The following is a 27083-nucleotide window of genomic DNA, read 5'->3' on the forward strand; positions in this document are numbered from 1 at the left end:
GTGGGGCTTCTGGCCCAGCTGGAGAGGCCATCAGCTTGGCGACATTCCGTTCTGGGTTCTGACGTTGTTGGTTTGTTGTGCTTTTTGTAAGAGGAATTTCATACCTTGGAGATGCTTTGTACATATTTGTAATGATTTTATTAAAAACTTGGTTGTGCACTTCTAGCCGAAGTCCTTTGTGTTTTCATTTCCTTTTGGAGGGTCGGTTCTCAATGTCCATGGGACAATCTGGCTGCACTATTGATGGAGATCCCCTACCCCTGGACCCTGCACACTCTGATCCCCGTCCCCGCCCCATCCCCAGAGCAGAAAGCCACACACTTACCTCACCTCTCGAATTCCTCAGTACCCCTCAGGGGAAGGAAGGGTTTGCTGAGATAGGACCCAGGCAACAGGTTTGAGAACTTGCCCAACAATTCAAAGTCTCAGCTTTGGGCAAATAGGTCACACTGGGTGAAGTACTTTCACCTGCATTTGTGGGGTCTGAGACATACCAAGAGGCCAGGTTCTAGTTTCTTCCTAAGAATGGTGAGTTGTGGCAGGATTTTTAGGAGGAGGTGTTTTTAGATAAGAGATCTTCTCTTTTCCTTTGGAGTCTCACCCCTTCCCCACTTTCCTGTGACTTTGAGGGGCTGACTCCATCCTCCCATCCCCTCCACCATCACCTCCAGGGCTCCGTACCTGACAGGGCCCGGCTGGTACTCCACTTCCCACAGGCCAAAGTAATTGGTCTGAAGACAAATGGGACACTTTCTGGAACTCTGGGGAGGCAGAAGCTCTCTGTGCCGGGGTCGTTCAACTAGCGCAATATACGCATAGAGTTGCGGGGGAGGGTCATCTTACCACCACATGGGACCCAACTGTCTGGGAGGAACACAGAACTGAAGAAGGAAGAGAGACATGGTCATTGCTCCAGCCCCTGAATCCAGCTGTACCTGAAGTCCATACTATTACAGGAACCAAATAAAGTCCTTTTAAAATTCAAGCCATTTTTGCATTGGTTTTCTAACAGTGGCAACCAAAAAGTTCCTATGATGTTTTTCTGGCTGGTGTCATCATGCTACCCTGAGAGGCATAACCTGCCACCTAATGCCAGTGAGTTACATGTAGACATCCATTACTGGCTGACACCCGGGCAAGTCCTCTTGCATCAAACTGTCCGTTTGGGGTCCACACAACCGATAGCCCCCATGGTAGGCATTGCAGTTGCTCCACGGAGGCCCCTCTGGTCCCTTTTACCAATTCTGTGTTCCTGTCCTGCACCTCAGTATGCTTTGCTGGGGCCTGAGGTCTTCAGAGACTTCTCTTGGACACAGGCACCTCCTCAGTGAAGAGCCTGAGGTGCCCCCATCAACCCAGAGACAAAGATCCACCGGTATTTTTATGAACTCAAAAAACACAAGGTAGGACCAGCTCTGAGATGCAACTTATACTCAGGGCTCCATGTGGGATTGGGCTGAGGCTGTGACCTCCCCAGAAGTCGCTGCTAGCTTGGCTCCTTCCCCTGGCTCATTCTGTCCCTCTCCTGGGAGCACGTCCCCAATAGACCACATGCTCCTCCACAGGCTCTGCTTTGGGAGCAACCAGCAGAAGATAAGGACCCGCCCCATGAAGCCCTGCCTCTCATCTGATCTGAAATGGTTTCTCCTGTCTTCAAGAGGTGACAGGATCATTAAGCCAGGAACCGAAGCTGCATCAACAAATGAGATTTATTGGCAGAAGGGTACTTAAGAAGACACAAAGACACCAAAGGCAGCAGTTTGTCCTACAACAAAAGGTGACTCTGGGACTAGATTCACAGTTCTTCCTTAGCAGCCAGGCTGTCCCCGGGGCTCGGTACCTGCTTCTCTTTTGAAGGCAGAGAACCTGTTACATCCGGGTCCAAAGTCTCCCCTTTCTCATTCCTGCACATTTATGATTCTAAGTTCCTTTTACATGAACAGGATCATTCCTGAGGACTTCATGGAACTTGAGTCAGTGAATCATCAAATATTAGGAGCAGGATCCTGGGAATCCGACACTGGATTGATCCTCTATATAACAAATGAGCTGCACGTCAGCCCGGGAGCAGGAGAGGGGCCTTGTTCTTTTTCACGAGGACTCGTGGCGGCATTTATATAGGTGTTGGAGAATTCAGGTAGCCTGGTATTTGGAAAATTCTGCCTTAACCACGGTAGCCATCCAGAGCCGTGAAATGCTCCGACCCGAAAGAAAACCTACAGATGGGATGTTCCCCCAGAGGGTAGAGAATGAATAAATAAAATCCTAAATGAAACCATCCCACCTGCCCTGGAGGGTCCCCCACATGGGACATTCTATAATGTCAGAGTCATGGCTCATTATTTGTAGAAGGTTAGAAAATGTGTGTGTGTGTGTGGGGGGAGTATAACTGGCAAAACCATTAGTGTGAATACCTATGCAGTAATCGATAGTTAGTATCTGTGGTTCTGGAGGATAACACACTAGATTTTGTCACCCTAGCCATGGCTACGGGGAGTAAAGTGACTTCCCAAAGTCATGTCGAGTCTGCCGTCAGGGTTCCAGGTCTGACCCCCCCACAGGCTGTCCACTCTCTTGGCTCCATGCCGTGCTGACACTTTAATAAATCTTCCCAGCTCCGAATTCTGGAGCTTCTGACAGCTTCTGCAGGCAGATCTTTCTGATGAAAACCACTTGCAGACGATCCCATGGCTTCCCTTGGGTTCTCCCTCCAGGCACAGAGAACAGAGCCACCGCAGCCTCTCAGCCTGCTTCCCCTTCCCACCGGATTCTGCAGGCAAGTGGGATTGTTAGCAGCCTGGCCATCGCCATAGTAACAGGGCTTGAAAGATGCCACGCTGGCCTGCCAGAGATGTCTTGCTGGGAGCCCGAGATGTCAAGCAAAGGAGGACATCCTGGTGTGGTGGCACCCAGGGGCAAATGTCCTGAATCTAGTGGGGGAGGTGGCCGTGAGCCTCCCCATCCCCCCGGGCCTTGCACGCTCCTCTGCTCACTCGCCACACAGTCCGCCTTCCTAGTAATGCTGCTGGCGCCAGCCTGTTGTGCTGAGGTTGACAATGAGACAAGAAAACGGAGAGGGGCAGGGCGGGCAAAAATCCCAGTGGCTTCTACGTGGTCACCTGCGCCATCTCATCCCGGATTCCAAGGCAGGAGAGTTTCATAGATAGACAAGCAGCTCTCATTGGGATTCTGGAACAGGGATGGCCGCTGGGCTCCGTGCAGCTCATGGAAAAGTCCATACTGTGCATTGTTCCTTCTGCTCGGAGGGTTTCCAGGGGAGGGAACGATGTCCACAGGAGCCGTGGAGGCCTGAGACTTAAGGGAGGGAGAGGACAGACGAGGAGGAGGAGGAGAGATATCATGGCGGGAGAGCCAGTGGTACCCACATCAGGGCCACAGCTGACTCTTTCTGAAGCCCAAGTGGGACTGGGCATCCCAGACACAGTCAAGGAAAAGAGCAATTTTAAGGGCCACGTCTTGCCGTGGACCCAGCCGCAGGACTTCCAGAGCTGGTGCTCACCATTTGCATGATCAGCAAGGTCTGAGGCTAACATCCTGTCCACCTGGCCGCTGATTCTTAACCAGGGAGGGGCATCAAAGCCACCTCTTGTGCTTCTAACACACCAGGTCTGGTGGCCCACACCTGCAGCGTCAGCATGCTGGCTGCGGGGCAGGCTCTGAAGCCACACAGGGCCAGTGTTGGACACTGGGTTCATCCTGGTCAGCTGGACGACCCTGGGAAAGTTACCACACCAAGCTCTGTGCCTTGGTCCCTGTCAAAGGCAGGGACCAAGAGTTCTTCCATCCCAGGGCTGTCGAGAGGATGACTGGAAGTCACCCAAGCAGGATGCGTTACACTGTGGGAACACAGAGGTGCTTGGTGCATGAAGCTATCCAGGTAGATAGTGGGGCTCGACATTTGCATTGTGAAAATGCTTCACTGTGACCGATCTGCAGCCTGGGCTGTGGGCAGGGGGAGCAGGGACCTCCAGGGTGCTCCCCCGCTGGCAGCATCTTGTACTAGCAACGAGGTACCAGGTGAGAGCTTCAGGTAGCACCGCCTCCTTGACTTGGAGGGGGCTGGATGACCTGCCTGGTGGAGGCGGAGTCTGAGTCAGGAGGCCCCCCTTCTAGAGGGGAAGGCCACACATACCACCAGATACAAGACGGAGGTGAAGGAGAGGAGGCCAGGAGCCCGGCTCTGGGGGCTGGAGGTGGTGGAAGGCAGAGGCAGGAGGTGAGTGCTGGAGGCCGTTTCTCAGGAAGCCCCCAGCGCTGGACCCAGGAGCGCTGACCCTTTGGCATCTGCCTGGACGCCCTCCGCGTTGGGCCCTAGTACACCTGGAAGTGCGCTGAGGTGGCCCCGTCCTTCCAGCAGCGCAGGGTATCCACGGCGACCGAGCGGCAGAGGGGACAGGTGCGCTCACGATCCAGCCACAGGCAGAGGCACTCCTCACAGAACACGTGCTGTGGGGACAGCAATTGGCAGGACTGAGAAGCCAGGGGCAGTAGTGAGCAAAACAGCCCCTGATGCCCCCCTGAAGCTCGCGCTCCAGTGGGGGAGACCATGGCGCCCCAAACGTCAGCCAATCACTGGGGATGGAAAGGGAGGGAAGGGGGCCTGGGGAAGCTTCACCAACCCATGGGTATTTGGGTAAATCGGTTTTTTATTTAATTTTTGGTGCTTGGGATGGGACCCAGGACCTCATGCATGCTCAGCAAGTGCTCTACCACTGGGTTCCATCTAGAAGGAAAATAAGGAGTGAATCCTGGTAATATACAGGGGAAGAGCACTCCTGGCAAGGAGATAGCATGGGCAAAGGTCCTGAGGTCACAATGTGACTCCCGTGCTGGAGGAACTGCAAGGACAGTGTGGTGAAGCCAGAGGGGCAGGAGAATGGGAGAGGGAGATGAGGTCAAAGGGCTCATGGGGACTGCAGGCTCTACAGGGCCCTGTGAACCATTCTGAGGACCCTGTACGATGGCACCCTCTCCCTTTCAGACTCATCAACCCTCGGTATCCAAGGTCAGTGACAGGCCATGTGGCCTCCAATACAAGGTTAATTCATAGCCTTTGCACAAGCAGCAGACCTGTTTATTCTGGAAGGTTCTGTCAATAACACTCCCCTGCTCCGTCATGTCTCTCCAACCCCAACCCTCCACTCTTGCACCACAATCTGGAATGATCTGCAAATATGCTTCTGAAATTATCTGCAAACAGGTCTGTCTTGTCACTAGATTGGGGTTTTCTGGGGTCCAGAAGCAGTTTTACTCTGAGAGCAGACTGCTCGGACGCTCAGTAAACATCTGTTAAATGAAGGGACACATGTGCTCCCCTGGAAAGAGGTACTGATGTGGGAGGCTGCAACACTCCCCTGTTCACAGGAGGTTCTCAGTTGGATTAGGGAACAGGGACTAGTCATCGGAGTGGGCAGTTGCTCCACCCATTCATTCAACACATGTTCAGTGAGGCTTGCACTTTTTTTTTTTTTGGTACTTGGGATTGAACACAGGGGTGCTTTACCACTGAGCCACATCCCCAGCCCTTTTTATTTTCTATTTTGATACGGGGTCTCACTAAGTTGCTTAGGGCCTAAATTGTTGAGGCTGGCCTGGAACTTGCAAACCTCCTGCCTCAGCCTCCTGAGCCACTGGGATTACAGGTATACTCCACCATGCACAGTTCAAATTTTTTTTTTTTAAACGGGGTCTTCTCTCTCTCTCTCTCCCTCCCTCCCTCTCTCACTCTATCTTTAAAAAAAAAAAATAAAAAAAAAAAATAAACGGGGTCTTGTTGTGTTGTCCAGGCTGCCCTCAAACTCCTGGGCTCAAGGGATTCTCCAGCCTCAGATTCCCAGTAGCTGGGACAAAAGGGGCATGTCTCAGCAACTGGCTTTACACACTTTTAATTTTTATACACTCAAATACTTGAATCATAAGGCCAAACATTCTGCATTTCACCACATAATTGTTGCAGATTTTACGCGTTTTTTTTTTTTTTTTTTTTTTTGCAAAAAGGTGGTGTGCAACCATTATGTGAAGCTTTTCTTTTTTTTAATACTGTGTATTACTGAACAATCACTTATTACTAAAATGTCTTTGGTGCATGCTCAGGGTGCACGGAATACTCATAATGTGGTGGCAATGATTATGTGGTGAAATATGGTTCTTAAAGATCACTGATGGTCTCAAAGAACTTTTGTTCACGTGAGTTAAATCTGTCTATATTTACTGTATTAAAAATAGAAAATGAGCTGAGCATGATGATGCACACCTATAATCCCAGTGACTTGGGAGGCTGAGGCAGCAAGATTGCAATTTGAGGCCAACAGCAGCTTATTGAGATCTTGTCTCAAAATAAACAAATAACAAGGACTGGGGATGTAGCTCAGTGGTAAAGCATCCCCAGGTTCAATTCCCAGTAGCAAAAAAAAAAAAAAAAGAAATCGAGTCATATTTAAAAACCTATGAATACAGACATAAGTACACATTCTACCAGAGCAACAACCTCATCACGGGTCATCACAACCTCTGGGAAACCCCACTGTATGCTCTAGACAGATGAAAGCAAATGATATCTTAATATTATTATAAAACTAGTTTTTACCTTGTAGACTCCCTGAAAGGGACTCTTGGAGGTAGTACCCCCACGACACTTTGAACACACATTCTAATTGCTTTTCATCGGCATCTGCCCCACCCTCTCCATGAGAGTGGCACAGCTATAACTGTCTTCCTCCTGTCCACTCCCAAACTTGGGCAGAGCAGGGACTCCACTGGTATTGCTGAGAACTGAATTCAGATCAGGAGAGAGACCCATGGGACACTAGGCTGGAGAAGACTCAGTCCCTGCCCCCAGGGACTCAAGATCTTTACTCCTCAGAGAATCAGGCAGGGCAGAATCTGCTGCTGAGGAAGTTCCAATAGCCAGGACTGCCCAGGACCTGGGTGACCTTGAGTTTCTTCTGCATCTGAGAGAGATAAGCCCTACTGAGGGAGGGAGGGGCTCCTTCCCAGTTAGGGTGTGTGGAATGGAGGGGTCAGTGGGGAAGGCAGGTAGAGCTGGATGGTCATGGGTCCCCTGCCTGTGTTTCCCGGGTCAAGAGTAGCAGGAGGGGCCTGGGCTTGGACCAGCACCCCGTCCTCACCCAGACTGTGTTTTGCCCAAAGGCTCAGAGTAGGCAGGAAAAGGCGGCGGGGCTGAGGACAAGATCCCTCTCAACCACAGAAGCCAGGCCCTACGTGAGAAAAGAGACGTTGAGTGGGAACAGAGGGCCATCTCTTGACCTGGCACTTGATCGCTGGTGTGCCCTGAGAAAGAAGGAAGCAGCCAGGCTTAGGTGCAGGGGATTGGGTGCAGGTGAGGAGTACAGGTCATAATTGTGACACCATGCAAAGCACTGCTAGTGACCTCCTGTGTACTTCACAGCCCTGTCATGCAGCAAACAGACAGGTCACAAAGACTCAGGGAAGCCATGTCGTTCCCAAGGGCACACCTGCAGCACGTTGGGCACACACATTCCAGCACAGTGGGCTGGAATGCGACTTCAGACAGGTGGGAGTCCGATTTCTATGGCATCCACCGCCTTCGGCAGCCCCCTTCCCTCAAGTAAGGGCTGCACCTCGTGACTCTCTTCTAAGCAGGAGAATACAGCAAAGTCACTGGATGTCACTTCCGACACTAGCACACTCTCTGCTGCTTGCTCTGAGGCAGCTAGTTTGGCGAGGAACTTGGGGTAGCTTCCAGCCACCACAGTCTGAGAAGAATGGGGGCCTCCAGTCCCGTGGCCCGCGAGGAGCAGAGTCCTGCCAATAACCACAGGATGGAGTTGGAAGCGGCTGCTCCCTGCTGAGCCAGAAAATGACCACGGCCCTGGCTGAGACCATGACCCATGGCAGCCCCTGAGAGACCCTGACGGGGAGGAGGCAGTGAAGCCGTGCCTGGATTTGGATCCTGGGAAATGATGATGATATATGTTTGCAGCTTTAAGCCACTAAGTTTTGGGGTCATCCGTTATGCAGAAATCAGTAAGTGACGAAAGAAATGTCCCACTCCCGATCAAAAATTCTTGCCTATGCGTTCTATCCCTCAGAGTGTGCATACAGAGAAGGGGAGGGAGAAAGGTTTAAAGAGCTTGATTATGAAAGAAGACGTTACTGAATATGTGGTCACTCCCATAAGGGGACACACACACACACACACACACACATATACCTGTAACCTCAGATCCCCTTTAATCATACAAATCAGGCCTGCCATGTTCAGACACAGTCTTAAACACTAATACTGAATATTCATACAACATGCTCTGCTTTTCAAAACCTGTAGGTAATTATGTATACCGTCACAGAAAACTAGAAACACCTACAAGTTACCTGGGGCAACCATTTTTATTCTCCAGTGACAGATGACATGGACAGTTAGTGTCACTGTGAAATGTGTTGCTCGGGGCTATCCAATCATGCTTGGGATACTGTTGGCACTCAAAAGCCCCTGATGCAGAAGTGAATGGGTGGAGGAGCCGTTGCCAATCCCAGCTCAGCCATTCATTTTCTGAGGAGGCCACATGCAGGTTGGCCTGGGCAGAGCTCAGCATTCTCGAGGATTTCCAGAAAAAGCACTCTGGTTCTTTAATGCAGCCCTCAGGACATCTCAAAGCCAGAGGCCCAGCCTCAAGGAAATGGTCTAGCTGGTGGCTTTAGGGGTTCTGGATTGGAATCTGGGTTCTGCCACAGAGAGCAATGAGATCTCAGGCAAGGGCACCCCTTTGCCTTTCTGAGCCTGTTTCCCCCTGTGTCACACAGCAGAACTCTTTCCCTCCAGGGCATCCGTGAGGACTGAGACAGCTACAGCCTCTGGGTGTCATATGGGAGCACCTTTTAAGTCCAAAACTAATAGGATCCACCCTTCTCTTGTTGAATGTTTATAACATACAACACTCAAAAAAGCCAAAAGTGACCAAGAGTTGGAAAGCAGTTTCTTCTCAAACGCACGCTCAGCTCACTCTTCTCTTTGCCAAAGGAGTCCTTTAAACAAACCAAGTTTCTGACTTTGTGTTCAAAATGCATAGCCCCTGCTCCCTGGTAGCCTGGTGAGAGGCTATATGCCATAAACACCGTAGAGACAAACTAAAACACGTCTGAGCAGAGGTCCAACCTCTGGATGTGTTGGGGTCTGCCTGACTAGTTCAGTGGGCAATCTGTTTCCCGGGCCCTAGCTCAGGGGATGGGGCGGCAGCTGAGGAAGTGACACACTGAGTTTCACTAATGACTCTCTGAAGGACAGACAGGGTGCTACTGTAGCTAAGAGTGTTCTTCATCCAGCCACTCATTTATTTGCCCCTCCATCCATCCACCCGTCCACCCATCTACACATCTGATTCTCACTTATCCAATCACCCATCTGTCCATCTGTCTGTCCATACAGGCAGTCACCCACCCTCTTATACCTCTATCCAGCTGCCTTTGACCCTCTCATCCACCCATTTACACATTGGATACTTATCTATTTACCCATCTGTTCATGTTTTTATCCATACATGGAGCTACCCACCCACTTATACCTTTACCCACTCACCTGTGCACTCACCCATCCACTTGTCCACCTGGTCACCATCCTATCCAGCTGTGTGTCCACCCATTCATCCCATCCCATCTGTCTGTCCATCCAATCCATCCATCTACCTGCCTATCCATCCCATCCCATATCCATCCATCCATCCATCCATCCACCCATCCAATATTTACTGGTCCATACTGTGGCTCTGTTGCTAAGCAAGACAGCCATGGTTTCCACTTGCAAGCTGCTTGAAGTTTGGCGACAGAGAGACAGACCTTATACAACCAGTCATCCACTGGATTATCTAGCTCGCCACTGGAAAAAAGTGCTATGAAGGAAATGTACCAGACCAGGGATGTACCAGACCAGATAGCTGAGAATGTGACTCAGGAACACTTTATGGATGAAGTGACACCCAAGCTGTGTCATTCATTCCTTTGTTTGTACATCCAGTGCATTTACAGGTCAGCAAATCCCTCTGATCCATGCAAGTCATCTCTGCCCTTCCAGGCTCAGCTCCTAGTGACAGGGTGAGACTGAGATATGTGTTCAGCCCTGATGATGTTTGTGGTCTTCAACCACCACTAGGTATAGCTGTCACTCCTAGTCTGGGACAATGGGGTCTTGTCTGAACCCCCCAAGAATTTCTAATCCAGCTGTGGGAAGAGTGTGGTGGTACCAGGAGAGGAATGAGAAGGAGGACAAACAGACTGATGCTTAGAGAGATTGCCAGAAAAGAAGAAAGACTTTCACCTTGACATCATGTTCAAATAAACCCGACGACTGAGAAGAAAGTACAGATGGTGCCGAAGCATATGAAAAGATGCTCAACCACGCTCATAATTAGGGAGATGCAAATTAAATCATCGCTGAGATAGAGTTTGTCACCTGTCAGATTGGCAAAGCTCACAAGAGGCTTGATAATGCTGTGTTTTGAGGCGGGAGGGAACAAGAGGCCATGTCACACTTTGCACTGGAGGTGTAAGCGGATACTCTCTTTATGGAGGGCAATTGAGCAATACCTGTCAAAACTGTGTACCTGCGACCTGGGAATTCCACCGCGAGGAATTTATCCTACCAAGAGCTCATGCACTTGTGAAATGGAATGTGTGTCCCTAAGAGCTGTATGCATTCAACCATGACCACATGCCAGGCACAGTTTTAGATATTTCACTTGAATTAACTCATTGAGTCAACCTGACGCGGTGAGGTAGCTAGAACTGATCTCCCCATTTCAGAATCTTTGAGCTAGCCATATCTGTAATAACAGAAGATAAAAGCTACTAAATGCCTATCGATAGAATAATGGTTAAATAAATTTAGGTTTATTCATAAAATGGCATGTTATATAGTTATAACACAGAGTAAGGAGAGATCCTAAGACAGAATTGCAAGGTAAAAAGGCAAGTGGGTAGAATACACTTTAACATTTTTTTAAAAAAAGATACATTCATGTGTGTATCTGAGTTTGTTTATGCATATATGTGTGTGTGTGTGTGTGTGTGTGTATATGCGTGAATATGTATATACCTAACACATATATTGTGTTGGTAACAGTAACAGTAGTAGTAGAATTTGGTAACAGTAGTTGCTTGTGTAGGTTGACAGAGGATTAGAGAGATGGGGGGACAGGGGAGGTGGCCTATTACCATCCTTTGTATATATTGCAAAAAAATTTTTTTTAAATAAACTCAATTTTTGGATAAATTTAGGCTTACAGAAAAGTTGCAAAGACAGAATAGAAAATGTCTGTATCCCCCTCACCTAGTTTGTCCAAACATTATCTCTTGCATCGATGTGGTACATTCGTCAAAGCTAAGAAATCCACACTGGCACATTACTATTAACTAAATCCCCAACTCGATTCAGATTTTATAAAGCTAGCTTTTCCAATGTCCTCTCTCTGATCTGGGATCCAAACCAGGTCCCAGATTGCATTTAGCTGTCACGTCTCTTTAGGTCTTCTTTTTTGAATTTTGATTCATGCGAACACATTATTGAGTTACACGGAAACAAAATCAAAAATTAAATTAAAAACAAATTCCTTTACAATCCCCAAACAGCAAACAACAGAAACATTTTCGCTGGTGCTAAAAGAAGACCCCATCTCCTGTCCCACCTTGAGAGAAAGATGGCGGGCCATCTGCTTTTCCAGTCCGTCTGGTCTCCAGGCTTCATGACTCCTCCGAAAAGCCTCCCCAGCCTGGAACTCATCGCTCTGCCCGGGTCCCCTGGGACGCTGCATGAATCTCTCTTACACAGCACTTATCACCGCCTGCCTTGTTTCATAGTTATTTATGTATGTGTCTCTCTCCCCAGGGAGACTGTGAGCTTCCAGAGAAGGGGACAGAATCTGCATGCCCTTCGCCTCTCCTTCTGATAGGAAACTTTGACCCAATACACATTGGCTGAATTGACACCTGGCTCCTGATGTCAGGGAAGGGAGGACGGACACATCTTGAGAGTTGAAAGGGGCTAACCAGCATTTACCACCATGGTTTGGTGATTCTCAACTAATAGTGAAAACAAACGCTGATAATTACCAACAATAAGAAGTATAATGTTACCAACTTCTATGGTTAAAAGATCAAAACTTAGACCTTTCCACAGATAATCTCATTGAATCATAAAAGCATGATGGAGTAGTTATTATTAGTAGTATAATATTATTTTTTTGCAGCTGGGAATTGAACCCAGGACCTTGCACATGCTAGATAAGCACTGTACCAGTGTACTAGATGCCAGCTCCCTGAAGTAGGTATTATAATTAACATTATGCTCATTTCATACATGGCTGGGGGAGAGGCAGATGGAGACGGGAATAGTGCTAGGATTCACACTCGGACTGTTCTTACATGACACCACACTGAATTTGGCATTTCTACATTTTACTAATGACATGAGGCTCAGAGAGGTGAAGTCACCTGCCCAAGGCCAGTCAGCTAAACAGGAAGAGCTGAGATTCAAACCTGGATCTGACTGGCCTTGGGCAGTTAGGGTAGGAGCCACAGGTCTTGACAAGGTTGCTCCCAAAGACCCAAGCCAGAGCCCTGAGATTTGGTCATGGGGCAGTTTTTCCAGGGACAGGACCTTGCTGTGCCCTATCCCCAGTCCCCTAGGCCCAACCTGAACCCCTCTCACCTGGCACAGGAGGATCAGAGGTTCTCGGAACTCAGCTTGGCAGATGGCACATATGTCACCGGCTTCTGTGCACTGCTGCCCCGTGGCTCGGACCCCATAATTCTGTTTAGGAAAGAGAGAAAGAAAAACAGTTATGGTCCCTTGTGAGAGTGAGGCCCTCAGGAGCACTGTGAGAGCTGGGGGGTAAGAAGGGGCTGCTTTCGTTTTCAGCTCCTAGTTCCCATGACCTTAGTCAGGACCACCTGAGACCAACTCACCTGGGAGGTGCAGAGAAGCTTCAGGGCTTTCCTAACTCCACCCACGCGGCCGCAGATATCAAATGACTAAAAAGGAGAGAAGAATGACGGCTGAAAAGTGTCCAAGACTTGCTTGGCCTTTGTCTTGCTTCCTGAGACCCACAGTCTCCCCTGCTACCTAAGCCACCACAGAAAATAAATGGCACGCATACAGCTTTCTTCCCCTCCCAAGTCCAGAGCAGGCATCACTAATCAATCACAGCACACTTCTTTTGAGCCCAGGCAAAGTCTGATGGATGATCTTTTCCCATCTAGCACTCCACTCAGCCACTACCAGTCGATCCACGAGCGAGCAAGCAGAATAGACCCCCTTGACTGACAGTTGGGTGGCTAGTCCCCTGGGAAGAAGGAAATAGAAGGCATGCATTCTCCCAGGATCTGCTAAAGCCGTAAAAAGAGAATGCTTCAAAAGAACAAGAGAATGTATTTCTTTTTAGGGGAGGGGGAAAATCCTGATTTGTACTAATAATGAGAAGTACTGTGTTCTGATTTGAGGAATTAGGGCATGCAAGATGAGAGGGATAATGTTTTTGAGATAAGGAGTTAAAGGAAATTCAGGGACAAGGAGGTGAAGTGCTCGGGGCTTTGGAAACAGCCTGCCTGGATTTGATGCTTGCTCTGAGTGACCGTGGGCAAGTAACTGCATCTCCCTTAAGCCTCAGTTTCCTCACCTATAATATGGGAGTCCAAAGAGGATGCAGGCTGGTGGTTGTGAAGATGACTGTGTGAAAAGGCAGCATATGGTGAGCTTCCCAGGCAAGAAATTAGGCTGGACTCAGCCATTATAGGGAGTGCCATGTGCTCTCCTGTGGGTGTACCTCAGACGTGGTAAGCTTAGTGAGGGAAGCCAAACAGGAAAGGTGGTGGTGCATGGAAAGATTCCATGTATACGAAGCATCCAGAATAGAGAGATTCAGAGACACAGGTGGGGGGTGTGAGGGCCTGTGGGAGGGATGGCTGTTTAATAGGTACAGGATATTTTTTGGGGGTGAAGGAAATATCTTAGAGAACTAGGTAGAACCATGGCTGGCTCGCCACTGTGAATCTGCTGGATGGCACAGTCGCACACTGGGATCCTCAGAGGGTAATTTGATGTTGTGAATTTTACCTTAATTTAAAAATGAAAGAAATGACTCTGTCATTCCAGGCTCACCAACAGGCCCCCGGGTCTGGCTAGGGAATGCAGCCCTGGGGCCACCTCACCTTGCAGACACTGTAGAGAACGATCAGGACCCCTCCCAGGAAGTAGCCGTTGGAGGAGTCGTCCCCCATGATGTATTTGTACCACAGCTGGATGGGGACCAGGGATCGGAACAGCTGGCTCAGCTCCTCGATAACCAGATAGAACTTTCCCTGCAGCCACACAAAGAGCATCAATTATTATTAGCAATAAAGACCCAGAGGACCAAGCTGGGGGTGGTGGGGAACTGGCCCAGCAGTAATGACATTCCAGGTCACAGGCAGGCCATTAATCAGCTTTGGAAAGCACTCAGGCCAGCTCTAATGGGGCCCGATATGGCCAGGGAGACTTGGCCCCTGCCCGATGTCCTCACCCAACACCCACCAGCCCAGAAGATCAAAGCACTGAGGATCAGGTTTCAGGGAGGGAGAAACCCTAGACTTTTCTGGTCGAGGGCTGGAGTGGGGTCACTCTTGGGTTCTTGCTGTAGCTTAGAGGGCTGAGCACTTGATGCGAGGAGATGGTCACTCCCTCACACACACCCCCAGACCACCCTAGAGGGCTGGTGAAGGCAGAGGCATTGCAGGTGACTGTCCCAAGGGAGCAGGTGAGTCCAGGAAGAGGCTGGGGACAAGGAGATGCTTGTCTCTGTCACTGCCAGCTGAGGAGGCAGGATGGATGGCGTAGGGCCTCCACCAGGCTGGGTGTGACTCTCATCCTCCCACACGCTCCTGAGCCTGCGTCCTCACCTACAGGACGGGAATCCCATTGCCCACCTTATGGAATTTCTCCGAGGACCGAAGCAGATGAATGGACAAGCACCTGGCGCTGGGACTGGCCTCCCGTTCTAGCCCCTTTCTTCCCTTCGCTCACTGATAAGTCCCTGGAGCTTTCTGTGGCTTGTGCTAGAAAGTGGAGTTAAAAAGAACCCCGCCCTGTTGTGTCTAATGAAGGTGAATGTCCACCTGTCCTGCGGCCCTTTGATTCTGCCCTGAGGTATCATCTGCCCAAGGGGAATGGAAACTAAGCCCCAATGTACACAAATGTTCTCAGCAGCTCTGTGCATAAAAATCCCCAAATTGGAAACAGCCCAAACGTCCATCAGCGGAAGAACAGATAAACAAATTCTGGCGATGTTTATACAATAGGGTCCTGCTCGGCAGTAACAATCAACAAATGGCTGATATCTGCCGCACTGTGGATGGATCTCATAGACGTTATGCTGAATTAAAGAAGACAGCTATTAATGACTATATTGTAATTCTGGTTTGTATAAAGTCCAAGAAGAGGTAACACTCACCTGGGGTGAGAGAAGTCAGACCTATGGCTTCCTGGAGGGAGGGTTGGGAGGATGCCCAGCAGGCACCAAGGAATTTTGGAAAGTAGAAATATCCTACGTGTTGATTGGGATGGTGGTGATACTGGTGTGTGCATTTGCTACAACTCACAGAAACATATGCCTGAAATCTATGCATCTTGTTGTATATATTTAAGTTATATTTTAATACAGTTGGTAACAAAAAAAAAACATAAAAATAAGCATGTAACCCTACCCCAGGCATCCACAGTCTTAAAAATGTAAGTAACTTTTTTGGGGGGAGGTACTGGGGTTTGAACTCAGGGGCCCTCAACCACTGAGCCACATCCCCAGATCTATTTTGTATTTTATTTAGAGACAGGGTCTCACTGAGTTGCTTAGCACCTTGCTTTTTGCTAAACCTAGCTTTGAACTTGTGATCCTCCTGTCTCAGCCACTTGAGCCACTGGGATGACAGGTATGTGCCACTGTGCCTGGTATAAGTAACTTAAAAAAACAACTTTTTTTGTCCTTGCAGATGGATAGCATGCCTTTATTTTGTTTATTTTTATGTGGTGCTAAGGATCAAACCCAGAGCCACACACATGCTAGCCAAATGCTCTGCCACTGAGCTACAGCCCCAGCCCCCAAAATGTGAGTCATTTTTTGCTCCAGCAATTATATGGATAAAATAATTAAGGAAACATGGAAAGATGTACCCTGGGGAATGGTTGCCACAGCATTCTTTGTAACAACGGCAAAAAAGTCACAAACAAAAATGCTTAAAAGGATGGTCGGTCTGATTATATTAGAGCTATAATGGAAAACCAGACAGTCATTAAAAAAATTATCCTGAAAAATAGCAGCTTTATAGTAAAGAAAGCAAACACATACCACGCTCACCACACACCACATTAACCAAGGAGTCAAGGTTAATATCCCCGGTAATAGTCCTAGTGACGTCCTGAACTCTCTGATAGGATGCGCAGGCAAGACATGGCGCACTTCTGTGGGACTCACATCCAAAATATGTAACCTCCATCTAATCATCAGAGAACAAGGGACAAGTTCAAATGAGGCACAGTCCACAGAGGAACTGCACGACCGTCTTCACATTCATCTCTGATCAAAGACAAAGGAAAGACCAAAAAATGGTCAGATAGGAGACTAAGAAATGCACATGGGATCTTGGACTCAATCCTGGACCAGGAAAAAAGGCGCTCACGAGGCAACTGACAGCATCTCGATAGGTTGTGCAGGTTGGTGAACGGTAACAGGACTGATGCCAATTTTTCTGGCTTGGTTAACTGTTCCATGGTCACATTGGACGTTAACACTCGAGGAAGCTGGATGAAGGACACTTGGACTCTCAGCACAGCTTTTAGAACTTTTCTAAATCTAAAGTTATTTCAAATTACAAGTTAAAAAAAGAAACCATCCTGCTGGGCTCGGGAGGCTGAGGCAGGAGGATCTCAAGTTCAAAGCCAGCCTCAGCAACTTAGTGAGGCCCTAAGCAACTCAGTGAGACCCTGTCTCTAAATAAAATGCCAAATAGGGCTGGGGATGTGGCTCAGTGGTTGAGTGCCCCCGAGTTCAATTCCTAGTACCAAAAAGAAAAGAAAAGAAACCAACCTGATAACTGTTATCTATTGACCTGGGGAAATGCTTATTTTATAGTTCCAAGTGGAAAAATGGTGAACATAAAAAAATACTCATCTTTCTTTTTTCTGCTTTTCCATTTGTTTAAATTAAAGGAGGAAAGATTATAAAAACACGTTGCTTTATATCTACCTCTTTAGATCCATCTTGATGGCTGGGCACAGGCCACTCAGGAGGGGACCCCCTGGAAGATGTATCAGATACACCAAGGACCAAGAAAGGGATCCACTCGTCTTTATCTTTGCAACTGGTTGCTTCTCTGTTGGAAAGTCAGAGTTTCCCAAAGCGCCTTTCTTTCCCACCTCCTGACTCCCACCAGCCCCTTTCCCCTAGCAACATTCCTGGAGGGATGTTGTGGGAGGCGGAGATGGGAGAACAGGTGTGGGTGGCCACCATGTTTGTTCTACACGGACAGTGGCACAGCAGCTCCAACGATGGCGATGTCTGCCTGACCCTTCCACAGCCTGAGAGTTGGTCTCAAGCTCTCACTTTGAACTTTGTTTTCCTGTTTTGATCTTTCTTTTCCTGAATTCCCAACTTCAGCTGCCCTAGGCATTCTCCATGTCTCCCAAATTGCTCTTTTCTAAGATCTCTCACCTCCTGATTGTTCCATCTGATCCTGGACCAGCAACCCAGTCTCACCTAACTTCCAACATTAACCTGTTGGCCACTCCACCCTGAATTCAGTGCACCTCTGGGGAATTCTTTCTTTTCTCTTCTTTTCCTCCCTCCTCTTTTTCATTGTATCCTTGCATCCACCTAATCATCTGTCTGTTCATTCATTTATCCATCCATCCATCCATCCATCCATCCACTCATTTGTCCATCCACCCATCCATCCATTCATCCAACCAACCACCCATCCATCCATCCATCCATTTACACGGACAGTGGCACAGCAGCTCCAATGTCCGTCCATCCATCCATCCATCCATCCATCCATCCATCCACCCAACCACTCATCCACCCAATCACCCATCTGTCCATACATTTATTCTTTCTTTCTTCCTTTCCTCCCTTCTCTCCTTCCCAACCAATGAAGCTCCCTTCCTCCCCTCTCCTCAGAACAGGAAAGGATTTTTGGCTCTGGATATATCCCCAGCATCTATTCCCATAATTGGTGCTCATTTAATAACCAGGGTCCTCCAAAGCTAAAGATTCCACCCCCATTACTTATGCCAACTTCCTATAGTTTGCCGATAGTGAAGGAAAGCTGAAACACTGGCAAAGGAGAGTTTGGAACATCAAAGAGAGAATGCCACTTTATAAGCAAGCACCAATGTCACAGAAAATAAAATTAAGGGAGTGAGTTCCTATGTGACACCATGTTAAAAGTAGCAATTAGCTGCTGGTGGGGTGGGGTGGGCCACTTTGAGAGAGAGAGATATCAAACCACCAGGGAAAACTGGGCATATCCCAGTGAAACCATCTCTCCGTAATTAAGCAGTTTTATAATTCCAGGTTTCTTAAGCGTGTTATTTCTGACGACCATCAAACGGAACGTGTGGTTTCTCTGGGGTGTCAGAGAACAAGGGAAGCGATCCTAGCGTGAGCCGTCTGGCCTGCCTGTCACCCGTGCCTGCGGGAGGAACAGTGGCAATTGTTGCAAGCCTGGCTGGGGCGCAGAGGTTCTGGGCTCGGATTCCAACAGGGGGGCAGCAACAGTTGAGTGGGGAAGGCGGATTCTATTTTGACTTCCTCGCTGCCAGGCTGGGGGCGGGACAGAAGTGAAATGGGAAACTCGGAAACAACAGAGGCTGGCGCAGAAGGCAGTGGTAATGAGGGAGAGTGGGATGCCGGGAGACAGAGACAGGAACAGAGGAGGGGGCTCTGAGAATAATGCACCTAGATGGGAAAAATTATGGGGGTGGAGAGGAAGAGAGAAGAGACCTAATCAGATCCTTGTTAGCTGCTTTCACAGGGAGGAATTCACGGGGAGTAATGAGAGCCTTGAGCCTTTTGTCCCCCTCTGTATCAGGCTCAGTAATGAATATTTATAAAGTTTTGCCTGTTGACGAATCTTTTTGGTACACAGGACTGCACAGTGGTTAGCGGCCCAGGATGTGGGATTCCAAGCTCAGATCTGCCACCTGCTAAACTGGTTGATTTGGGACAATAATTGAACTTCTCTGAACCTCAGTTTCTTCATCTATCCATGGGGTTAAATACATATATATACATGCACACACACATGCCTACCATGGTGTGCTGGCTACCCAGCCCTCTGGGGAGGGGGAAAGGCCCTGATCTGTGTGTTTGCCAATCTGTGGTGTGAATACTCCCACAAGGCCAATTTTAAGGTGCTAAGAGTTTAACAACTGCTCGCAGATTTCCTGAAAATTTAACCATGAGCTCTCACGAGCCATTGCAACCTGGATCCCACTCACCAGGGTGATCATAGGATTAAATAAGGGAGCAAATCTAAACATGAGTTCACAGGGAGGGCACCATGCATGACACGGCTGGAGCTGAGCCTCGTGGTGATCCAGGCGTGTGGGTATTCTGTTGTCACCACCTTATTTTAGAGATGAGACAAAACAGGTCCAAAATAAATAAGGTGCAGGCTGTAGAGCACATGCCCCACATCTGTCAGACACCTCCCACTCTGCATGCTGGTCTCATTTCCTATTGCATCCATCCCTGAACAGTGTCTGTGTTTCACTGTTATATCCCAAAATGTGGGGGCTCAGTGTCCTTTGGCAGTGTCATTTCTGTCGGCAGAATCTGGAAGAGGGCTTGGCATCAAAAGGGGTGCTCACTGCACATATGCTGAATGCACTGGTGTGGCTCTGTGCCTACATCTGTAAGCTGGAGCTAATACCATGGAGGGCTGGTGTCCCCCTGCCCCCCCCCCCGGCAGGTGTTAATACAAGCACTGTGTATCAATTCATTTAATCCTCACAAGGACTTATAAGATCAGAGCGATCACTCTATTATCCCCATTTTACTGAAGGGCATAAAACACAGAGAAGTTAAGTCCTTTGTTCAAGGACACACAGCTAGATAAACAATACCTTGGGAAGGATGTGCAGTGTAGAAGGAAGGAAGGACTGTGGTATTGGGTGCGGGTACGAGTCTTGACTCTGCCTTTCCAAGTAGGGAGAGGGGTGTGAACTTTGGAATCAGATGGCTTGGGTTTGAAGCTGGATTCTGCCTCTCACTGAGTTCCCTGGGGCGAGTTACTTCTTCCGTGTATGCCTCCCTTTCCTCATTGGTTATATGGGGCTGATGGTGGCCCCAGCCCCTGGGGGTCATGGGAGGATAAATGAGCTAATGCCTGTGAAACGTTGAGTTCAGCACCTGGCACGTGGTAAGGGCTCAGTGAGCGCTGGCTGTAGCACCACTAGCAGTCTGGCAAGTATAAAATATCCTTCAGATGAACTGAATTAAGCCTGCTTAAAGGGAATGGCAGAGGCCCAAGAAGGCAGAGTGGGAAAGAATTGATTTTTCTATGTCATTGCTGATAATATAAAAACAGCGTTAAAAGTACCGTTTGGAGTCAGAGAGTGAGGGGTGCATTCTCAGTGGCTCTGTGACCCTGGGCAAATTGTTCTCTCCTCCCTGGGTCTCAGTGTTCTTCTGTTCTGGATGATGGGGTGTGGACTCAGCTCTGACACTGTGGGCTTCCATACTCGGGTCAGTTTTGGTTGTGACAGAACGCTAACTTGAAGTTAGCTTCCTTCAAAGAAGGAAATGCATTAGGTCAAAAACTGGGGAGGCAGGGACAGATCTGGTTTCAGGTACCCCAGGAGATGACACAATGTGCACATGTCTGTTGCTATGGATCCGTCACTCCTTTTCTTCCTTCTCTTTCTCCCAGGACCCAGCTCTCTGTAGGTGATGACGATGAAGATGACTGAACTCTGATCAGGTTATGTATGTGTCGGGCACCAACGATCACTGGCGGGCAATCATGATCACTGGTGGGCACACATGATCAAGTAGGTGCTATTGATACTCCCAGTTTACAGATGAGAAGATGGAAGCCCAGAGTGGTTAGGTAACCTGCTCCAGCTGACACAGCTAAAAGGGCAGGATGAACCTGTATCTGTCATGAAAATGGCAGCCCCTTAGAAAGTGGGAATTTTCTGTGTTTTCCTTGGGCCCATTTGTCAAACTGAACGGCCAGCTTGGATGGCCCTTGGAGTCAAGCCTCTGCTTTGGAACTCAACTCTGAGCCAAATTTGGTCATGAGGTTCTCTGATTGGCGGGTCCTGGTCACACACCCCATGCAGTGGGCGGGACCCGTGACTGACAGTCCCATCAGACCTACCAGGAAGGACGGGGCGGGTCCCTGAGGTCAAGGGTGTCGGGCAAAGGAGGATGGACAGCTCCGCTGGACCAGGCTGGCGCGCGGCCGCGGCCGACCTGCCTTGAATGTGGGGAAAACAAGGCTTCCAGCCTCCCGGGCCAGAGGGGTCCCTCGGAAGTGTCCCTGGGTCTCCACGGAGACTTTCCCTCGTTGCTGTCCTTCCCTTGGACGGCTCCTTTAGCTCCCGACTGCCGCTGGGGACCCGCCACGCTTCCTGCCCCGAAATGGGCAGGCTGGGCTGGGCTGGGCTGGCGCGAGGGGCTCAAAACAAAGGCTTGCTTTCCGGGAATGTTTTCCTGGGAAGGCGGCCTGCGGGCCTGTTGGAATTGTGGGGCTGCGCGGGGGGCCATCGCTGACAGCGCCCCTCTGGACAAAACAGCCCCAGCGCGACCTCCGAGAGGAGAGGCTGATCCCACCAGCAGGGGCCAGCGGGCACCGGCAGGTCTTCTCCATTCGTCTCCAGTCCCCAGACTGGGGACTCAGAACCACTTCTGAGCAGTGTGACCAAGAGTGGCACGGGGTGGGGTGGGGGGGGGGAAGGTGTTGATGGAAAGAACCGTTGACAAGAAAGGTTGCTAGGGAGGAGCGCAGGAAGGGAGCGAGAAACAGAAGGGGAAACGGGCTGTGGCAGAAGAAAAGCATAGAGAAATGACAAGCGTCAGAGGCCTCGATACAATGGCACCCAGCAATGCAGACCAGGAGAGAAGGAAGGGTGCAGGGTGCAGGGGAATGGCAAGAAGGCAACTATTAAGCACATACCATGGGCCATTTGCAATCAGATGGCTCTTCTGGGTAGTTAGAATCAATTTCCATTTCTCAGATGAGAAGCTCAAACACAGAGGCAAGGGAGGGAAGAATAGAGAGGCAGAGGCTAGACCAATGACAACCCTCCAGGAAGAAGAGAGAAATGAACAGAACAAGAGGGCTCGGCTGGCTTACAGTCTGGCATTGAGAGTTTCTCTGTAGAACACTTAATGGCTGCATCCTGGCCCCAAACTCTGAGCACCGGAAGAGATGGACACTGTTATTATTGGCACCAGTTAACAGGCGAGCAAACAGGCTCAAAGAGGTGAGGTATGTGGTCTCAAGTTGCTAGACAGCAGTAGAGCCAGGATTTAAATCCTGTCTGATTTCCTATCCAATGCTTTAAGCCCTGTGAAAAACAGGGAAGTGAAGGCCCTAGTAGATCAGTAAGATGCAGGGAGAGAGAGAGAGAGAGAAAAGATACAAGGTTTGGAAAGAGAGAGATGGAGAACTGAAGAGGGTGGATAAGATTCAGAACCATGGGTGCCCTCGGTGAGGGGAAGCTGGAACAAAGGAGCCTGGTGAGTGCTGGAAATGTTCTACATCTGCAGAGTCCAATACAGTGTCCACTCATCACATGCGGTCATTGAGCACTCGCAATGTGGCTACTTAGAACTGAGATGTACTGATAATCTCCACTACCCAGGGAATTCCAACGTGTTAGAAAAGCAGCAACACAAAGGTAAAATACCTCGTTACATTTTTAAATAGATTACACGGTGAAGCTACTTTGAACCTATTAGGGTTAGTTAAAAAAAATCAAAATGAATGTCACCTGTTCCTTTTTTGCTTAATGTGTCTCCTGGAACATTTCAAGTGACCTGTGTGGCTTGCCTTAAATTTCTATTTACTTATTGGACAGCGCAGTGGATACCTTTATCTGGGAGGCTGCATACACATGTAGTCAGAGAGCTTTACAGCACATACTTCACTGCAAAACGAGGGGGGAAAGAAGAAAGGAAAAAGAACGAGTCTAGAGCCTGGCGGGGGGCGGGGCCAGCGAGGGGCGGGCCGGCGGCGCGCGTTGCCCGGCAACGGGCGCTGTGGGTGACGTCACCGGGCAGCGGCGGCCATCAATCCCCCTCTGGGCGGCGCAGGCGGGCCGGGCCGCCTGCCTCCTCCCCCCGGGCCCGGATGAGATCACCCTGGCGGGCGGCCGGCTGTCCCCGCGCTCCTAGCAAATCGACTCCTCGGCGAGCGCCGGCATCTCATGATCTCATGGCCCCGCGGGACGGCGCCGGCCGATGAGGTCACAGCCCCGCGCCCGGGCCGCCCGGCTGTGCGCGCTGCCGACTCCGGCCGGGCTCCCGGCGCCCTGGTGCCGGGTCCCGGGCCGCGGCTCTTGGCCTCGGCGGACAGCGACCTCCGNCGGACAGCGACCTCCGCGAGGCTCAGGGGGCGAAGGGATCTGCCCCGTTACCCGGCCAGGGCCGCGTGGCACAGGGACTGGCGTTCTTCTCGCTCGCTGTGCCCCAGGCCCCTGCCCCTTTGCCCCCGTTCCTCCTGGCCCTGGTGGGAGCAGTGAGGATGGCCTTGCTGGCCGGGCACTTTCTGTTCAAAGTGACTGTCGCGAGACACCGTATTATATGGAGAGAAGGCTCAGAGAGGGGACGGGACCACGTTCACTTGACCCTACAGGACCTTCCTACTCCACTATACCTACTCCACAATGGCCCTTTCCCAGTGACAGGGGGACTAACATCCTCCCTTCCTCCCTCTTCCCCCAGGCTCAGTCATCAAACCCAGTCACAGGAGGTCGGGTGAGACGCTATTAGAGGGCCTCACGATTCGATTCACTTGCTGGCAGATCGCCCCTCATTTAACTGCTCACCCCAACACACTGCCAGGAGTGCGGGGGACATCAGGGAAGCGGGGAAAGAGCACTGAGTGGCTATGCTGAGAACATTCCTGGCCTGACAAGAACAGCAAAGCTAGGACTATTACCAACATTTTGCAGATCAGAAAACTACATTTATTTTCACCCAAGTCAGATGGCGAGGGAGTCCTGGTTTCAGCTCAAATATTATTTCCACAGAGAAAGTCCTTCCAGTTGACCTAAATGCATTGTCTGTGAGTTATTTTATTTTCTTCCTAGCACTTATTGTAATTTCATGATTTGTGCTTGTGTTTCATGGTGATCCGCCCAATCAAATGAGAACAGAGACCTCTTCGGCTTCAGTTGGTCTGGTTCACTCACCATCTTTTCCCCACGTCTCTGCAGTGCCTGTCATCCAGTATATTTTTGGAGCAAAAGCAGAGAACTGTTGGCTCAGACTGATGGGCAGTGTGACATCCAAACCCTGTTTTGTTTGAGTGTAAAGTATGGGCCTATTCCATACTTTCTAGGAAGTGCAAGCCCTGTGGCACAGGTACTTGACTCACAGTAAAGTCCCCCTGGTGCTTGCTCAGAGCCTATTCATTGTAAGTCTACTACAGCACTGACAAGCTGATGCTCTGGTTTCCCCACTAGCAGTGTGCCTGCTTGGTAGCAGAGAGGAGAGGCTGAGAGGAGGAACTTGAAGGGAATCAGGTGTAGAAGGGAGAAGGTTTTCCTTGCCTGTGCCTGCTACACTCATGACTGACAGCTCAGCAAGGAGGGAGATATAAAAACTACACAAAAGCAGACACAAGGGAAACAAGGGGACAGCAACCCCAAAACTCTTGTAGGGCAGAGGGAGGGAAGGAGATGGCTGGAACCTAAGAGCCATGCTCGGGATGGCCAAGGCCTTCGTATGTTGCGCTGGGGACATGGCTGTTTGTTATTGTTTTTTACAACTGTTATTTTTAAAAAGCCACAAGCTGAAAATTTGCTTGCTCACTTTAAAAATTGACTGTAATTGCCTGGTGAGGCAGGGGGAAAATTATAAACCCAATTTGTGAGAGAAACAGGCTCAGTTTCAGAGAAGTTTGCGGGACCCGAATCCACGTCTCTCTGATGTCAGTGTGGATCTTCTCATGTACAAGCACATCAGCCTCAGGAGCAAAGCCTACAGCTATGGAAAATGTGAAAAAAAAAAAAACCAAAAAAAACTTTCCTACAAAAGTCCTTTCTCTGCTCTTCTGGCTCCCATGCCCACGATAAGGAGGTCAGAAAGCATACCAGTGGCGGTGATGTCTCCTGGTGCTTGACCCTGGGGACCAGCTGACATCTGTCCCTGGGGCTGGAGTGAGGCTCCCCAGGAGTTGCTAGGCTGTGAGTAGAGATCTGCTCAGCAGCAGCAGCAGCAGCAGGGGAGGCCCAGTTTCATTGGCCACAGTTCCCTTGATCTGAGCACCTTGGCCCCATGAACAGAAGGGCCCAGGCCACGTGCCCCAGCAACTGTGTTCTAGGAGCCTCCTTGCAACAGGGCCCTGCTCCCAGGACCCTGGAGAGGCCCAATTATAAGATGTTGATGATTAAGCCCCAAGTGGCCTGGGACCCTGTTAGCTGGGGAAAGGCGGCCTCTTCCCTCTGTCCTAGTCCCAGGTGGATGGATGTGCTTACATGTCCCCATGTCAGCTACAGTTGTAAGCACAAATGCTCTGCGCTGCAACTGCCCGGCACCGGCAGGTCTTCTCCAGAGGAGAAGAGGCTGGCGGCCTCTTTAAGCACTAGGGGACAAGGTTCAGGGAAGGACAGAGGGATTCAGAGGGCAGGGGGTACCTCTGTTCCTGGTGGTCTAGATCCCAGCACTGTGAACCACATAGACAAGGGCACCACTGTGGATGAATGTCACCATCTCAATGACCTTCCTTGACCACTATTGAAAAAGTAGCCTCAACCTCAGCATTTCCTGTTTTATTTTTTACCACTGGACACGGTGCTTATTTATTTCAGTATCTTGTGTGTGTAAGTCCCTTGAGAGCAGATAATCTGCTCACTCACTATTAGATTCCAGGACATAGTCCTGAGCCTGGCACAGAGTAGGCAGTCAAAAAACAAAAAACAAAAACAAAACACTGGTTGAATGAATCAGCAGCTAGATGGATGAATTAAAGAGCCCAGGACAGTGCCAGCATGGAGCAGGTGCAGAGTGACTGGCTTCTGTAATGTAGCAGTGACAATTACTATACTCCTAGGGAATGACGGGAAGGGTGGCAACTTCCTCCCAGTTCCCCTTCCTCTGCTTACCTGGTTATTTTCACTAAATAATGGACTCTGGCTGCTACTTACTGAGCTGCAGTGATCAAAAGGCTCTGACTGACATGATCTTGCCGAATCCTGACAATGGTGTAGTTAGTATCCCCATCACACAGGCGAGAAAACTGAGGTTCACCCAAGGCCCATGGCTAATTCGCAGAGCAGCTGAGACGAAAGCTGCTTGACCGAGCCTAGCAGCCCTTCCCAAATACCACCACACTGCCTGCCTCAGAAAACGTGCCTTCGCAAGGTTCTCATGACTTCCGGTGCTGTGGACTATGCCAGGGATGAAATGAAATGCAAGAGACCGGATTCCTCTTGAGTGGGTGTGAAGTCTAGTGGGGGAGACAAGCCAGCCATCACAACATCCTGTGATGCATTCAGAACAGAGGCAGCCCGGGGGGCTGTGGGAGCACACTGGTGAGCCACCCAGCCCTACCTGGGGCCAGGGAAAGGCCGAGGCTTCCCAGTGGAAGTGGTGTCTAAACAGGGACCTGAGAGAGACCAGACGGTGTTGGGGTTGGGGAGATGGTGTTCCTGGTAAGGGGAGCAAAGCCTGGGGGTGAGAGAACAAGAGCACAATCTGGGGTTGGAGGGGGGCTGAGAGAAACTCTAAATGAGTGTTGAGTGACCGATGGAGGTCAGGCTGGAAGGAGAGGCCAGGGCCAGGGCAGGCGGGCAGGTGCCAGAAGACTGCAGGCTGTCACAGTTCTGA

General features: G+C 49.8%; 1 protein-coding gene across 1 annotated transcript in view; it reads right to left on the minus strand.

Annotated features, from left to right (window-relative positions):
* Positions 1-1691: 1691 nt before the first annotated feature.
* The window catches only part of Rnft2 (ring finger protein, transmembrane 2), a 68771-nt gene continuing 43379 nt past the window's right edge, over positions 1692-27083 (minus strand). The window contains 4 exon segments of the mRNA XM_048785488.1: positions 1692-4467; positions 12701-12802; positions 12958-13023; positions 14200-14349. Of these exon segments, the coding sequence (XP_048641445.1) occupies positions 4333-4467; positions 12701-12802; positions 12958-13023; positions 14200-14349 (453 nt within the window). The 3' untranslated portion in view covers positions 1692-4332.

This window comes from Marmota marmota, unplaced genomic scaffold, assembly GCF_001458135.2.
Source record: "Marmota marmota marmota unplaced genomic scaffold, marMar, whole genome shotgun sequence".
Lineage (NCBI taxonomy): Eukaryota > Metazoa > Chordata > Mammalia > Rodentia > Sciuridae > Marmota > Marmota marmota.